Source organism: Mus caroli, unplaced genomic scaffold (assembly GCF_978045245.1).
Source record: "Mus caroli unplaced genomic scaffold, Mus_caroli_1 scaffold_9, whole genome shotgun sequence".
In the NCBI taxonomy this organism is placed as follows: domain Eukaryota; kingdom Metazoa; phylum Chordata; class Mammalia; order Rodentia; family Muridae; genus Mus; species Mus caroli.
Genome location: NW_028227264.1, coordinates 85,367,380 through 85,385,244, shown reverse-complemented (window position 1 = coordinate 85,385,244; position 17,865 = coordinate 85,367,380). Strand labels below are relative to the sequence as shown.

General features: G+C 44.7%; 1 protein-coding gene across 1 annotated transcript in view; it reads left to right on the top strand.

The window, feature by feature from the left end:
* Bpifc (BPI fold containing family C) overlaps positions 1-17,865 on the top strand; it is a 54,559-nt gene that overhangs the window by 10,611 nt on the left and 26,083 nt on the right. The window contains exons 2-7 of the mRNA XM_021175192.2: positions 547-670; positions 5,094-5,214; positions 8,560-8,688; positions 10,670-10,825; positions 10,933-10,996; positions 13,183-13,243. Coding sequence (XP_021030851.2) covers positions 547-670; positions 5,094-5,214; positions 8,560-8,688; positions 10,670-10,825; positions 10,933-10,996; positions 13,183-13,243 — 655 coding nt within the window. The remainder of the gene's footprint in view (positions 1-546; positions 671-5,093; positions 5,215-8,559; positions 8,689-10,669; positions 10,826-10,932; positions 10,997-13,182; positions 13,244-17,865) is intronic.

The following is a 17,865-nucleotide window of genomic DNA, read 5'->3' as shown; positions in this document are numbered from 1 at the left end:
TTCCTGCTTCAGCCTCCTAAAAGCTGAGATTACAGTGTGCACCACAATACCTGGCCTAAATGAGAGCTTGACTGCTGGCTTATATCAAGTCCTGTAGATAAAGGGGAGCTACCAATGGGCTTTAAGCAGATGAAAGTTTGCTTCATTGCCATAAGGCTATATGACTGACCTACATGTTCTAAAATGTATTTGATCTGCATCTCACCCTGGGGGCCCAGGATCCTTCTCGGGGTATCGCCCCATTGAAGCTAATTTATTGCATCATGTTCTAAGTGTGTGTGATCATACACACATCCAGCTCACCCTTAGCTCATGGACAACAAAGATGAAGAGTCATAGGCAGGTCATCTCTACATCTGCAATGTATTTTGCTACACATGACTTCTAAATGGATGCATAGGTGTGTCAGTAAATGGGAAAAGGCATAGATGGATAGGTAAAATTGAAGTCAGCAGTGAACATAAGAAAGCCTAGAAACAGTGGGTGGAATTGACGGATGAGGAAGTAAAAATGTTTAAAAGAACTCTAAATGTTGATTCACTGCAGATGCGGACAAAGCAGGTCCCAGTCCTCTGGGCATGCTTTCTCCTATGGAGTCTCTACATTGCCTCCTCCCAGACTGTCTACCCTGGAATCAAGGCGAGGATCACCCAGCGTGCACTAGACTATGGTGAGTCAGATGTCAGAAATAGGCATCTTGTAATAATAGTCTTAGAGTGGTCTTTCCACCTTGTAAGTTTTAACAGATATGAGGTCTACCTGCATAGATGTGTGTATCAGTTCTACCCTTTTTTTCAAGCCCAGCCTTGGGAAAGTAAAGTTTGTTCATCTGCAAGAATGGTGATGAGCAGTTGGTCCCTATGTCGTAAGTGGTAAGAGAACCAAAGGAGTTCACCTGTGGAAATGCAGGATGGAGCCATGGAGATAAGAAGGCACTGTAGTCAGAATGCTCTCAGCATCTACCATGCCAGGCTATGAATATGCTTCATGGGCCTTGAGTAGAAACTGTCCCAACAAGAGTCCTATGAAAAAGCTGATGTCATTTCACAGAAAGAGACTCTGCAATGTCAGGAGTCTCATACCTAAGAGGACTAAGGCAAAGTGCAAACTCAGGTTTCCATCTGTGGCAAAATACCTGAATAAAACAGCTTTTAAAAGAGAGAAAGAGAGAGATGCTTTGTCCCACAGTTCCAGAAGTTACAGCCCATGGTCCTGTTGCTTAATAGGCAATTCTATTGTTAATCCTAAACCGGTGATGAGGCACACCGCCCTGGCAGGGATTGTGCAGATAGAGCAAAGTTGGTTATCTCATGTCAGTTGAGAAGCAGAAAGAGAGGCAAAGATACAGACAATATATTTCCTCCAAGGACATTTCCTCAATGACTTCCTTCCTCTAACCCACTTCCTTAACTTCCCACCACTTCCCAATAACCCATTAAGTTGTGAATCCATCAATGAATTAACCCTCCAATGGAGCTAAAGCCCTCATTATCCAGGGCCACGCCTTCACCACATGAGTGTTGAAGAAATAGTTTTCTCTTTTTCCTTTTTTGTATAATTTATTCTATTTTAGTTTTTGAATACTGGGATTGGAGCCCAGGACCTCATACATAGAAAGCAAGCACTCTACCGACTGGTCTGTATCTCTAGCCGCTGGATATACCTTTTAAAAAAATGTTTTATTAGCCTATGTTAACTATATATAATTAATATAAAATCGCATGTTTCACTGTGACATTTTCATACATGTATGTAGTATATTTTGATTGTATTCACGCCTTTGTTACCCTCCCTTCCTGCCTTCTCAATGTCACTAATTCCCTTTCTTTTCCTACCTAGCCCTTATGTGTGAGTGCATGCCTGCCTGCCTGTGTGCACACATGTGTTCATGCATGCATGCTTGTGTGCTTGTATGCGTGTCGATCAAGGTTGGTCTCAGAAGCATGTATACCTTATCAGTGACAATACCACAGATAAGAATGTGTCTCCCTCACTCATCAACCATTAACTCTGTAAAAATCTCCAGGGGAGGGCGGAGCTCTCTGAGCCCTCCCACTTTTATTACAGCTGCCAACAGACCCAATCAGTGCATAGCTTATGTAGTTAATCATAGCTGCTATGAGTTCAAGAATATGAAGGCTACTTCCTGTCCAGAAGTCAGAGCTCCACACCTATTTCAGGTTCCTCCTCCAGCTCTTAGATTCTTCTCCTTCTTTTGTGATGTTCCATGAGCATTGGAAGCAGGTGATAGAGACATCCCATTTATGGCTGAGCATTCAACAGTCCCTTACTCTTGGTACTTTAATTAGTTATGAGTCTGAAGCCACTACTTACCACTTCAAAATAAAGATTTTTCTGACTAAGACTGACAGCAGCATTAATCGATGTGAATAAACATAGCTGTTTAGAAGGCCATTTGATAGGTATGACATGTTCATTTAACATGACAGCTTTCCCACTAGGGCCTATATCCTTCCCTGCCATGGGCTTTTGATCAGGTTTACAGTAGGACATAGAAACTATCCCCTATGGACCAACTAGTAAGTCCAATCAGAAAGTGGTTGGCTACCCCATAACAAGACTTGCCACTAATGCTCCAGTAGGCTCATCCTGCCTGCCTGATTGGTATTGTTTCACACAGGGTTCACAGTTGAGTAAAGCTGTTGGAAATTCACCCCAGCAGCCTGTGAGACACCTTCTGGCACTATGAAAACTAGCCAGCAGGGAAGAAGCTTCCAGTGAAATTCTAGTGTGGTTTCTGTATGTCTTGATCAACACATTTAGTATCTTCAGCAATAAGGTCTCGCTGTCTAGTTCTGTGGACACTTACAAACAGTAACAATAGTCAGAATGGCTTTGGAAAACTTGGTGACCTCTCCAACCAAACATGGGGAAATATTTCCAAACAGGTAGGTCTCACCCTACAACATATGCTTATAGTTCTGTTCCTGGGGCCTCAAAACCCTGTCTGACAACATTCACTGGCTATGGGGTCATGGGCAAGTCAGTGACTCATGCTGAGCCTAGGCTGATTCCATGTGGAGTTGGGGCAATGCCTATACCACTGAACTGATTTGAGACTTGAAGGAAAGAGCCCACACAGAATATGGACAGTCTTGACACATACAGGCCCTCCATACAAACTATTATCAACCATAGCAACAGTATGCCTCTATAATTTTACAGAACACAATTTTCTGTGCTGTTAAAAGCCACACTTGCTCCTTTGCCCAGGCTGAGCTCTCAGCTTAGCTCCAAGATCATGCTCCCACCAGCCCACGCTATCTCCTACCCTGGACTTGCCCGTTCCTTCTGGCTAGCTTGCCAAGCTGCCAACAAGCACCCAGGCTCCCCTCTTTCTCCTCCTGCCCACCTTAGCTCTGCAAATAGAAAACATTAAACAGTTATATTATTTTAAATAATAATGGCGAGGCAAAGAATTTTCTGCCCTGATTCTATCAGCCAGCTCCCTCCAACCTCCTTGGCCCCTGCTCATGGTGGAGGCTACAAACTTTAGGTGCTCCAAGACTTACATGACTGCAGCTTCCTCCTTGTTCCACAGCCTAGTCTGAATTCTCCTCCTTCCCTGAGTCCCTCCTCTTCCTCCTGGGACCCACCTTTTTCCTTTTGCACAGTAATTGGCTTCCACCTTTTTTTATTGACCCAATCAAGAACCTATTAGGGAATAAACGCATCCCTCTACATCTCACCTTTTATGTCAATAAAAACAAAACAAAAACCAAAAAACCCTCTTATCCCATGTATAAACTGAATGGTTAGTAATATCTCCAGGCTGCTTATCAAAGTAAATATAACGATAGTGATGCCCACCTCTCAGCTGCGTTAGGAAATGAGTGAGTTCACATGTACAAAGCACTGAGAACAAGATGCCTAGTAAATATCAGTAAGTGTCCCTTTCACATGTGTGAATAGATGCTTTCCGTGTCACAGATGAGGGAAGTGAGTGGCGCCGAGGCCAAGTTACACAAGATGAGTGTGTGTCACAAGTGTGTGGCAGTGCTGGGTTCAAGCCTGAGCTCTTCAATACTACCTTTGGTTCTTATCTTCACCTCCTTTGTACTGTGTCTTTACATCCCCATATTACAACTGCATCCACAGCATTTTATAGGATACTATCTCTTCCTCTTCTCCAGGGAGGATAGACCAACCAGGATGAACTTAAAGAGAGAATGGCAAGGTTAATGAATATTAACTTTTTAAATAACAGCTATAATTTATTGTGCGTGTGTGAGCATGCACACACACACACGCAGGCAGGTACATATGCCGTGGTGCACATGAGAAGGTCAGAAGACAACTTGTAGTAGCGTGTTCTACCGTGTGCATTCTGGGGGTCAAGCGCAGATCAACAGGTTTGGCAGTAAGCATCTTTACCTGGTGAGTTCTTCAGCCCTGGAAGTTACTTTATTGGGGTCTTTTCACCCAACAAGCTCAGAGCAAGGTGTTCTGTGAGTCTCCCATGCAAAGAAATCAGTAGACAAAACTGAAGCAGTGACTGGTCGCCTCTTCTGACTCAGGGGGTCTTTTGGAGAATCTGTGAATCCTTTAATCCTGCTCACTGTCTTTTACTGGAATCTCAGTGGCTCCCTGAGCCTCATGAACCTTTTGCCAAAACATCCGAGTTCAAAGAATCTGGAAAGAAAGTAGAAAATAACTATGAAGTTGAAATTGGCCACAACCCAGATTCTGAGCCAAATTGCTCAGAACTGGCTCCTAGCTCCTCAGAACCCATACTTTCTCAGGCAAAAATTGATAATGCTCATATCTACAAGACATGCCTGGCGATTACTGTAGCATCCTTTAAAGACTATTTTCATCGTTTCCATCACAACATTGGGCATGTAATGAAAACTTCTCACGGTAGCCCTGTGGTCTCAGGCAAGCTCCTGTGCCTCTCTTAAGACTGGAGTTTCCCTATGTGAAGCCAAGACTACACCTCTTTTGTGGGGAGGAGGCACGCTGCTTCCTTCTCTAGCATCAGGTCTTTCTCAATGCTGCATCTGTAGGGTTAAAGGTACTGTGTCACCGCCATCTTCCTTATGATCAACAAACACTTCTTGCATCCCTCACAGGTCTTCAAGTTGGGATGAAGGTACTGGAGCAATTGGCAAAGGAAATCGTCATCCCAGATTTGAACGGTTCTGAGTCTCTTAAATTTCTGAAGATTGACTATGTAAAGTACAACTTCTCAAAGTAAGAGAGTGGAGCATGTTGACTTATATCGTTAGGGGCTCAAAACCAATGGAGAAATCTATGGCAGCCCTAACTTAGTTATCTTTTTTTTTTTCAGTTTCATCTAAGTTCTGACTTCTATTCACAAGTTTGCCTCATAGCTCAATATAGCTAATACTGTGTCGACCACCTGATGTATATGTAGCTAAAAGGGGAAAAGTCTCTTAGAAGCTCAGTTCATTTAAGCTAATTTAACCTCAGCCACATTAATTTTCTCATCTTTGAGGTCTTGTATGGGGCTCTAAGCTAAGCACATTTCATCTATACAACTTAGTCACAAGCCCAGGGATGTTTGGGGAAGGGGAAATGGACATTTCAATGGTAACAAGGATCCAATAAGATTACAAAGGAGGGGGAGGATATGTTTGCAAACTTGAAATCAATCTCAAATGGGAGAGGAGAGCTTTCCTATGTAGTTATCTATCATTGCAATTTGCCATTTACCACAATGCTTTTTTGGTTGCCTTTTGCTCTAACACATTCAGTGATAATCTCCCTGATGTCAGCGACCACCTTTTATAAAATCACAAGGTGTCTTTGCTGCAAAAGAGATGGTACAGGAAATTTCCTTGCAAATTCCCTCACCTGCAGTAAACCAGCTGTTCAACCTGTGTTTATTGAGCAGCTACCTCACCAAGGTCTTTGTTCTAGTCACAAGGAATGTTATAGTGAATGTATGTGTAAGTCCTTGCCCATAACTTTCTGTTGAGATATATCCTTATGTATATATCTATAAGGATAATCATTGGACTACAATGATAACGACACAGCAGAAAAGTATGGGGAGCTATATAATAAGTGCTGAGAGAGATGAGGAGAAGTTGGTTGGTTGTTGGCATGTGTAGATACATCAATATAATTTCAAACCTATGCTGTCCAAACAATAGACAGTGATCATTCACAGTTACTGGACATTTGAAAAGTGACTTGAGTAACAGAGAAACTACATCTTATTTACTTAGTTTTACTTATTTTAACTCAAAAAGCTGACTCTTACCCAACCATAATGGTACATGCTTATAATTCCAGCACTATATAAACCAGGTGTGGTGGCACACACCTGTACTTGGGAGGTAGAGGCAGGAAAAGCAGCAGTTCGAGATTATCCTTAGTCATGTGTCAAATTTGAGGGCCAAAAGGGGACACACAAAAGACCAACAAATAAATGGATAGACAAGTTCAGCATTGCCAGTTGTCTGGGAGAACACATATCAATTCACTCCGAGGATCGCTCTTCACACCCCAGTTAACCTCTTCTGGAAACTCTCTAAGAGGCATGCCCAGAAGTTTGCCTCCCAGGTGATTCTAGATCATGTCAAACTGAAAGTCAACATTAACCATCACAGAATATATGGTCTTTCTGCCCAGTAATTTCACTTCTCAGCATCCTCCATGGAAAGGAAAGTATAGTCCACAAGTAAGATGTATGTTCCCTATGGCATCGTATATATGATGGAAATGGCCCAGAGAAGGATTTTGGAGTATTCTGTAGTAGTTATAAAGAATAGATTAGGTGAGTGTAATGGTTCACATCTTTAATCCCAGCACTCAGGAGGAAGAGGCAGGCAGAATTCTGTGAGTTCAAGGCCAGCCTGCTCTACATAGTGAGTTCCAGCACAGCCAGGGTTACATAGAGTCTGTCTCAGTTAAAGAGAGATAGAGAGAGAGAAAGAGAAAGAGAGACAGAGACAGAGACAGAGAAAGGCAGAAACAGAGAGAGACATAGACAGAGAGATAAAGCGAAAGGGGGAGAGAGAATGAGATAGACCTTATGAGTCAACTGAGCATATTTCTAAAGCCCACGAAATGAATCTCTGCCATTCTTTTCTCACAGTGGGACTGGGGTATATGGTAGAAGACAAGTCGGAGACCATGAATAGAAAAGAAAACAGCAGCCTCATTTATCAGCTAGCAAATGTGTGTTTAGACTTTTCCCATACTCAGTTCAGAGCAACCTTTCTCCTGTGCAGCACCTAGGTATGGGAGAAGTCATTTCAATGTTATCTTTTCATCCTTGCTGTGAGGGGCACTTCTTTTTGAACCATTGGCTGAAAGAAGGTAAGCACCTTGCTTAAAGTTGTACAACTAGTACTGTCCTTGACTCTGGGTCAAGCGCTCACTGTATAACCTGTAGTGGCATGACCCAGCAATTAGGAGGAGTCTGCAATCAGATTGCAGAGGGTTTCGGATCTGGTTCTACCACTTACAAGTGATTTTATAGGCCTTTCTTATCTTCTTGTATCTGAACCAGAGCTTGCACATGCACCAGGTTCCTACAGGGATACTGTGAGGGCCAAACAGCTACCGTGTAAAGTGGTTGCCAAGAGGCCAGGCAGTTGGGACTCACCCAAATCACAGTATGTAGTTTCTCACTTCATGGATTACAGGCAAACCCACTGCCTTACAGGTTCCTGGGATGACCTGTTTGACAGCTCAGGGAATCTTGCAAGAAATAAGCTCTACTCAGCAACTGACCTAGGGAAAGTGCTTGCCACTTATGGGCACCTGGAAGGAGAGCCTGATTCAAATCCCAGGCATCCATATAAAAAGCAGGCTGGACTCTGTAGAGCTGTATCCCAAGTACTGCAGGCACCGGAGGAAGGAGGACCGCTGACCTTCACTGGCCACCAGCCTATTTAAATCTCTGGTCTTCCACTCATGCCTTTCTCCTTCCAGGTGCCCCTTTGTGGCAAGCACTTTCCCTAGCTCAGGAGCTGAGTAGAGCTGATTTCCTGCAAGATTTCCTGAGCTGCCAAACAGGTCATCCTGGGAACCTGTAAGGTTTGCCTGTAATCCATGCGGATAGAAACTACATGCTCAACGACAAATTATTGTGATTTGGGTGATCCCCAACGGCCCGGCCTCCCAGTAACCGCTTTACATCGTAGTTCAGTTTGGCCCTCACAGTATCCCGGTAGGATTCTGGTGCTTGTGTAAGCTCCAGGTCAGATACAAGAAGATGGACCTAGGACGGAGCGTGATAGAACAGAACACCTGAGTCCTCTGGCCTCCGTATGCACACACTCGTGTATGCATAAAACACACACATACAAACATTTTTATGAGAAATAGGTTATTGGGTTATTTACAAATTTAGTTCTAAACGTGACTACTTCCTCCCTCAATTAGACTCAGGGGCTTCTTGCTAAGAGGACGCATGAGGATGTGGGCAGACACCCCACTAGAGAGCTGGGGGAGCTCTTCCTTTGAAGGAATTTGCAGTCTCAGAGCAGCTCCAGCCTTTCCTTTCTCACCTTGTTGATGTCCAGAAGCGATGCCCTTACTTTCCTGCCTCTTGTTTTACAGCATAAAAATCAATGCCTTCTCATTCCCAAATACCTCACTGGCCTTCGTACCTGGGGTAGGCATCAGAGCACTGAGCAACCATGGCACTGCCAACATCAGCACCAACTGGAGCGTCAAGGCTCCACTTTTGTGAGTATCCCACTGACGTCCACTACTGTTGAGGGGGGAATGGGGATAATTCGCTGCTGTTTTCTGTGTAAGCTTCTTTCTCTCTGTACCCATACTTTCTCGAGAGCTTTATCAAGTGAGAGTTGGCTCAGGAAATCCCTGCTTTTAAGGGAGGTGGCGGAAAGGTACCCTCTCATAGAAGAGCAACAGAACATTTAAGATTTCCTAAAGCTGGCCGTGGTGGTGCACGCCTTTAATCCCAGCACTTGGGAGGCAGAGGCAGGCAGATTTCTGAGTTCAAGGCCAGCCTGGTCTACAGAGTGAGTTCCAGGACAGCCAGGACTACACAGAGAAACCCTCGAAAAAACAAAAACAAACAAAACAAAAAGATTTCCTAAGAAATCTCAGGGCGTGGTGGTGCCACCTTTAGTCCCAGAACTAGGGAGGCAGAGCCAAGCAGATCTTTGTGTGCCCAAAGCCATCCTGGTCTACAAAGTGAGGATGGCCAGTAAGGGTCTATCTCAAAATAAATAGGTTAAATAAATAAATATTTAAAACTTCCTAAAAGCTAGAAGCTGGCTGGGAGAAATTTTTCTATATATTCCATATTTTCAGTCCACTGACCCACCCCAGATGTTTAGTGCATTTCCCCATATTCAGGGTCAACTGGTGGAAATGGAGCTTCCTGTCTCACACGGAGGTTGGAGGGTTGTGGTTAGCTTGAGCCGCACTCTTCTCCAATCAAAAGATCCCTGGGCCCTCAAATAAAAGAGAAGAGGTTGAAGTCAGGTGTGGTGCCTCAACACCTGTAATCCAAATAGTTGAGAGGCTGAGGCAAGAAAACTGCTGACCACTTGGGCTAATACTGAGTTCTTGACCATCTGGGTTACAGAATGAGATCACGTCTGAGAGAGTAGAAAAATAAAGAGGAGGAGGAGAGAGGGAGGAAGGGGAGGAAGGAAAGAGTAACAGAAAGAAAGAAGCTATTGGGTTGGAGAGATAGCCCAGTGGTTACGAGCACTGGCTGCTCTTGCAGAGAACCTGAGTTCAGTTCCCAGCACTCACATTGGAAGGTTCACAACTGCCTATAACTCTTGTTCCAGGGGTTCTGGTGCCTTCTTCTGACCTTCTTAGGCACCTGCGTGTGTGTGTGTGTATGTGTGTGTGTGTGAGAGAGAGAGAGAGAGAGAGAGAGAGAGAGAGAGAGAGAGAGAGAGAGAGAGGTTGAACTCAAAGTATACCTACAAACTAACTGCTGTAGACAAGTCTTTAGTCCAGTAAAAAAGTTTGGTCTGTCTTGATTGGCACCCAAAATAACATTCACTGGAGTACTCTACCACCATTTATTGAATGCCTGTATATCATTTTCCCAGTCTAATAGATTACAGATAAATAGCATGCCCCCCCATAACAACATAGATTCACATACTTCCTCACTTCTTTGATGATTTCACAGCCATGTGTTGGGGGATTATTCTGTGTAGGACCCCCTGCAGAGTCTAGAGTAATATTTGATGCATGGCCTCAAGGGCTCCCCACATGCTAAGCTCCCCTTACCCATGTACACCCCTCCTAGGTAAGGTGTTCACCCCTGGTTTTCCCTCTTGAAATGAATACTGTATGTAAATGGCGCTCGTCTTGTCTTAGCTACAACAACACCAGAGCACTGGGGATGACATGAACACAGTATCCCCCAGCTGTCCATGTCCACACTCACCACCTTGTTTATTCAGTAAGCATTCGTTCTGCACACAGTGCTCCTGAGTCTGTTGCAAGTGTTAAGGACCCTCATATGAGCATGGCAAAGACTTTGTCCTAAAGAGCTGAGAAGATCCATCTCCAGGCTGGAGAGATGGCTCAGCGATTAAGAGCACTGACTGCTCTTCTGAAGGTCCTGAGTTCAAATCCCAGCAGCCACATGGTGGCTCACAACCATCTGTAATGAGACCTGATGTCCTCTTCTGGTGTGTCAGACTTGGGCTCTCTCTTTCTCTCCGAGCAGCCGAGACTCAGGAGCTGCCAATCTGTTCCTCTCTGGAATCTACTTCACGGGCATTGTTGCCTTCACCCGTAATGACTTTGGTTACCCAGCTCTGGAACTCCAAGACTGCCACGTTCAAGTGAGCCATGCCCGAGTCTCATTTTTTGGAAGTCTCAGGTGAGTGACAGCAAAGTAGTGGAGAGGCCTAGCCCTGAGCTGGAGCTTCCAGCTGCCACTGGAGTCTGTTGGTCTCTGAGAAACTCCCTTTTTCATTTTTCCCCCAGTGCCCTGTATAACTCCTTTGCTGAGCCCATGGAGAAACCCATCCTAAAGAATTTAAATGAAATGGTGAGTGTTCAGAAGTTAGACAACCACTGTCAAATTGTATCAGCAGGCCTATCATACTTTAATAATTTTTATCATAATGTTTATTGAGCGCTATCCAAGACACTTTATACTATTCTAGGTGATTTAATAATTTCTCATTATTAATATTTTCATGCATTGTGGCAGGAGACACAGAAATGAATGAAACTACGTTTCCTTCTTCAAGTTTCCCACCCATAGTGTGGACAAGTATTTTGTTCCTAATGCAGGTCTGGCTAGTCCAGGAGCTGCTAAGAACAAAAGAAAGAAGAAACATTACTCAATCTAGAAGAAACAAACTCAGGCTTATAAAGCAATACCTGAACCAGGGTTTGAATTTAATACATGGTCACATGACAATGAGACTGAACTGAGGGGGTTTAAGGAATGGGAAATTTGTTTATTTAGGGAACTGGGCCTTGAAATATAGGTAAGACTTTGGTGGGTTGGGAATGGGTATTGGGGTGGCCGGTATTTCCAAGAAATAATTAAGAATAGATTTAAAAGGCAAAATAAGTTAGGTTGCCTTCTAAAATGCTAAATGTCCTGATTCCAGCAGTCAGGGCTTCAAGGAGGGAAGGGTGGAACTGGCCTTTTTACCTCTTTCTTCTTCTTACCATACCTACCCTGGATCTCATATTTGGGAGGGAATAAGGACAGGGATAAAGGGAGGTGGAAAAGAAAGATGGGGAGGGAGCCTGGCACTTCCATGATCCCAGTGCTTGACTCTGTGCCTGCTAGACAGCAGGCGTTTAATGATTAATGACTAAAGTCAGCATGTAGCTCAAAGCATGAAGCAGCTTGCCCAAGGAGACTGTAGCTGATCAAGGTGCCCTGAAGCTATGTGGCCTTCTTTTATGCCCATCTGACAGGTGGCAACTGCCAGTGAATAAGGTCCCTGAAAAGAAACTTGGAAATGGTGTTTTAAATGGAGTGTGGTCCATCGGCCCCCTTATAGCAGGCCAGTGGATATGAATTAAGGGTGAAGAGTATGGCTCAGTTGGTGGAGTACTCGTGTAGCACGCAAAGCCATGCGTTTGGTCCCCAGCCAGCTCCACAGTGTGGTTGAGCATACCTGTAATTCCAGCTCTTGGGAGGTGGAGACAGGAGACTCAGAAGTTCAAGGCCATTTACAGATACATAGTAAGTTGGAAACTAGCCTGAGCTCCATAATATCTTGTCTCAAAAAAGGCAGCAACAGAATTACCAAAATACAGAGTGTGAGCTAGGTAGTATTCTGTAGATTCTATCAGTTATCCTCACAACTTGAAGAGGGAAATCTAAAATTCATATCTGTGTTGCAGTCAGGAAGCTGAGGTCAGCGTGAAAGTAATTGCCCGTGTTTCCCACTTCCGGGCCTGGCTGCCTAGCCTCAGTAAAAACCACCATGCTCCATGAACGTTGGTGAGCACATGGCTGGCATATCTGTGTTTCCAACTTAATAGTTTCTCACTATAGTATATTTCACTGGCATCCACTCTTTCAGAAATACAAATCGAGACTGGGAATGTCTCTCAGTTAGTAAAGAGCTTGCCTGGTGTGTATGAAGTCCTAGATTTGATCCCTAGCACCACATAAACTGGATATGGTGAGGCCCACCTGGAACCATAGCAGGTGAAGGCAGAAGTATTATAAATTCAAGGTCATCTTAGACTATGTAGCAAATCTAAAGGTCAACGTGGGCTACATGAAACCACGTCTCAAGGAAAGGAGAGGGAGAGGGGTCAATAGAGTCTTAAATAGATCTCTAATCTTACGGTCTCTTCAGTTAGACCAGGTAAAAGTGAAGGTTTCAACTGAAGCCACCTCGGGCAGGACTCAGAGCTGCTGGTGCAATGGGAGGCAGGGGCACTCAGACAGGAATGACAGAGCTGGTGTGGGAGCAGGTTCCTCTGGTGTAACGCCAAGAGTGTGGACATAGCACATGCCGTAACATGTCTGGAAAGGAAAGCCAAGCTCTTTTATGGAGTTAAATGGGTGTGATTCCAGTTGCTACGAAACTCAGCCAGAACCCAGTGACATACTGCCTATACCTGTGGAGGCTGAAGCCAAGAGCATCAGCTAACTTAAAGGAACATTGTCGTGGCCACAGGGATAATGTCTCCCAAGCAGAAGGCTTGTTTTCAATATGGTAACATAAGTTTTCAAACATTCTTCTTTTGGCCCAGCTTTGTCCCATTGCCATCAGCCAAGTGGAACAGTTCAATGTCAACATCAGCGCACTGGAGGGTGAGTCTTGGACCTGACTTCCGGATGGGTCTCTGCCCAGCTTCAAACCTTACAGAGGTCTTTTTCCTAGGCAACAGCCCATTTGTCACCCACTCTTATTTTTTTCTTTTCTGCCTGAAAATGAGAGTTCCAGGACTCCGTATAGGATAATGGATAATCCTTGTCACAGCACATGTACTCCTTGGTCACTAGGCAGCTTTGCTACTGCAGCAAAGATTGGTTCATGGAGATATGAAGGGGAGCTAGGGAGAGAAACTCGCCCTGGCTCTAATCCAAGCCATGGTGCTAAATCCAGCTTCTTGAGCAGGTTATCTGCCTAGCCTTCTCTAACCCCTTCTGGGGTTGCCTTCAGTGTGTATCAGGCCCACCCATAAGTACTCCTTCTGCCTCCCTTCTCACACCTTGGCTCTGCCCACACTCTATGGAGAAGAGCCTCCTCTCTGTCTCCATTCATTCCTGTAGCAGACCTTTACTGAGCTCCCATGTCTACACCAGCACTTTTCTGGTGTCCACAGACTTCCTAACCATCTACCTTTGCTTGTCCTTTTCATTTCTCTTTTTCTAAAGACTCGGCTTAAGAGACCCTCCCTCCCATGCCCCACAGCAAGGCCTCCTCTTTGCATGCTACTTTATACTTTTTGCATCCCGTCCATGTGTTCGCCCACAGTGTACGGAGCACTTAGAATGGCCTGAACACTGATCTTGGTGCCTGAGATACACAAAGCCTAGGAAACAGAAAACCCACCTTCATGGGATGAATGGGAGAGAGCAGTAAGCAATTGAGTAAAAGCTGTACTGGGGAAATTAAGAGTGATAAGAGGAAGAAACAAGGGAGGGGCTGAAGAGGAGTCTCTGTTTTAGATAATGTGATTAGGACATGCAGGGGACAAAAAAGGACAAACCCAAAGGAACTGGGGAGTGAGTTTTCCCTAACCTGGGTTGTCTTGGTCCTTTTTCTATGGCTGTGATAGAATACCAGAGGCTAGGTGGGTTTATCAACAATAGAAAGGTATTTGTCTCATGGTCCTGGAGGCTGAAACGTCTAAGATTAAGGAGTTCCATCTGGTGAGGGTTTCCATGGCAAGTCACAGCATGGCAGAAGGACAAATGAGTGCACACAAGACAGAAAAGAAATCAAAGCAAATTTGGAACAAACCTACTCTCAGGTCCACTATCCAGTCATAGACTATTCCAGAGACCATTTCCTCATGGCCTAGTCACCTCTTAAAGTCCCACTTCCCAATACCCATTATATTGGTAATTAAATGTAAGTGTGAGTTTTAGAGGGATACTCAAATCATAGCCTGCATGAAGAACAGTCAGGTAGAGTAGATCATATGCTCAAAGGTCATGAGGCAGGAATGTGCTGAACATTGGAGAGACTATGAGACCATGATAGAACCAGAAGAAGGGCATGGCTGAGGGGAGTTCAAGAAATGCGTTTGTCAGAGAGGAGCCTAGCATAACTGTCCTTGAGATGCTCCACGCAACAGCTGACTGAAACAGATCAGAGACCCACAGGCAAAACATTAGATGGAGCTCGGGAATATTGTGAAAGAATGGCGGGAAAGATTGAGGGACCAGAGGGCATAGGGACTCTACAAGAAGACCAACTAACCTGGACCCTTGGGACCTACCAGAGTCTGAACCACCAACCAAAGAGAATACAAGGGCTGGACCTAGCCCCTCCCCTGCATAGGATGTGCAGCTTAGTTTTCAGGCAGGTCTCACAAAAACTGGAGCAGGGGCTGTCCCTGACTTTGTTGACTATCAATCCTGTTGTCCTAACTGGGTTCCCTTGTCTAGTCTCAGCTGAAGATGTACCTAGACTTGCAGTGACTTGATGTGCCAGGGTGGGTTGGTACCCAGGAGGCACCTACAGCCTTTTCAGAGGAGAAGAGGAGGTGATGATGGGAGGGGCTATGTGAAGGGGGACTAGGAGGTGGCAGTCTGTAATTGGGATGTAAAGAGAATAAATAAATTAACGGGTAAAATAAATGAGTTTGCAGGTGGGGGAGGAAGTAGTTAGACTTGTCAGGCATCTGGGGACACTGTAAAGTCTAACTCTTAATTTGAGACCGTTGCTCTGGTGTCCTGGATAATAACAGACAGGAAGGAGGAGTGAGGGGCAGCAGAAAAACCATTTCATACAGTAGAGCAATGATCCCCACAAGCAAGGACTGCAGCTAGCCTGGCAGAGTGACAGAGAGAGATGTGTTCCTAATCTGGACATACCTTTCCAGCAGACAACAGTAATGGCCAACAGATCAAATGTGGGTTAAGGGAGTGTTCAGGAATGACCCGAGGTCACCCTGCCCCAGAAGAAAGCTTTGTGGTCAGATCATCAGGTCAGCTTCAGGAACCTTCTTCCTGTACTAGGTTATAATTTCCTGGTCATATGTCTGTCCCCTCCTTCTCCAGACTCTGAGTTTCTGGGAGCTGGGAGCTTTACTCTAACACCAGGCATGGGCCAATAAATACTGAATCAATGAAGGGATAAAAGGAAATAGGCAGTGAGACAGAGGATGGATAGAAAGGAAGTGAGTGGATCAGAAGGAAGGATAGGGAAGAATGTCGAGACACAAGAACTGTGCTGTGTACCTTCCTCCCCAAACCTCAATGCCTTTACTGTAAGGAATCCCGATCCCGAACCCTTCATAGGGGGGTGATGAGATCTGATTAGATTGGGCACTTTTAAAGCATTTAAAAAGCTGTACTTAGGGCTGGAGACTAAGAGCTGGCTGTTCTTACAGAGATCTCAGGTTCTGTTCTCAGCATCTACATCTGGTATCACAAAACCACCTGTGAATCCAGTTCAGGAATTCTGACAGCCTCTTCTTGCCTTTGTGTGTGGCTCCTGCACACACGCGATACACCTACAGACAAGCAGGCACTCACATACACATGAGTTAAAGCGAACTGTACAAACTTTGAAAGCCATAGTGACGTAGGATAGCACTGTTTTTACTAATGTGGCAATCCACTTCCCCTCCCCCTGCTTCTCATCCTCACCTATGGCACAAACCAAACATGATATGAAAGAAGGTATTCTTTCCTGGTATTCTGGTGATCCTTGGGTACCTTCCTCTAGATCCTGGAAGGAGTCTTCAGACCACAGAGAACAGAGTACGCAGCAAAGCTGGTTTCCCAAGCCAAATCATAGCCCGTGTGTAGCACTGATACCATCTCAGGTGTGAAATCTTTCCTCCCAGGGACTCAGCGTACCTTGGCATCCCTTGGCATCCATCCAGTGCCAAAGGGAACCTCTCTGATGATGACTGGATAAGGCCTGATCTATGAGTATATCTAAATATCATTGAGAGTCATTTTATTGCTACTATTTGTTAGACCAGTAATGTTTGGCTTTACCCTAGGTCTCTGGGCTACTTAGCCTGATTCTTGGTTACTCAAGCAATGTCAGGTATTGGCTCTGACTCCATGAGTTGACCTTAAATCAAATCAGACATTGGTTGGCTATTCCCACTATGCCACCATTGCCCTAGCATATTTTGTAAGCAGGACAAATTTTAGGTCAAAGATTTTGAGGCCAAGTTGGTGTTTGGGTTTTTCTTTTGGCAGCCTACAGTGTTCCTTCCTGCTCCATAAACACTAGAACGTGAAGGTTCCATGTAGCCACAGCTCAATTTCTCCATGTTCAATGAGTTGTGCAGGTGTTGTCCTCAACAACAGGGTCCTGCATCCTGTCACTGTCTTAGGAACAGCTTGGGTGGGTTGGGGTTTCTATGGAACCCTCTTGACCAACAATTCAACTGAATGCAGCCCAGTCCCACCACTGGAAGCCTCACTCAGTGACAAGATGGCCACTTGAGACTCCATATCCCAGTTATTAGGGGAAGTCATTAGGATCACCTTCATATGTTTTAGGGAGTTTCTTTCTTTCTTTCTTTCTTTTTTCTTTTTTCTTTTGGATTTTTTTGAGACAGGGTTTCTCTGGATAGCCTTGGCTGTCCTGGAACTCAGTTTGTAGACCAGGCTGGCCTCGAACTCAGAAATCCGCCTGCCTCTGCCTCCCAAGTGCTGGGATTAAAGGCGTGCGCCACCACGCCCAGCTAGGGAGTTTCTAATGCACTAGTTTTCATGTCATCCCTCATACTCCCCTCAATTTCATCTTTCTCTCCCCCATTCTCTCCTTCTACTCCCCTCTGGCTGCACACCAGACATTCCTGTTCCCATCCCCACATGCCCCATTCACTTGTAAAACCTATTCTATTTCTTCCTCCCATGGAAGCCCATGTGTACACCCTAGACCCTTCCTGTGTATCTAACCTCTCTGGGTCTACTGACTGTAGCATGGCTATTATACACTTAACAGCCAATATTCCCATATAAGCAAATACATACCATGTTTATCTTTCTGGCTTACCTCACTCAGGATGATATTTTTATAGTTCCATCCATTTGCCTACATTATTTCATGATGTCATCTTTAACAGCTGAGTAAATACTCCATTGTGTAAATATGTGTACTCTATTCTGATTATCTGTTCTGTTGAGGGACATCTAGGTTCTGGATATTATGGAAAAAAAAAACACAATGAACATGGTTGAATAAGTGTCCTTGTCATAGGATGGAAGATCCTTTAGGTATATGGCCAAGAGTG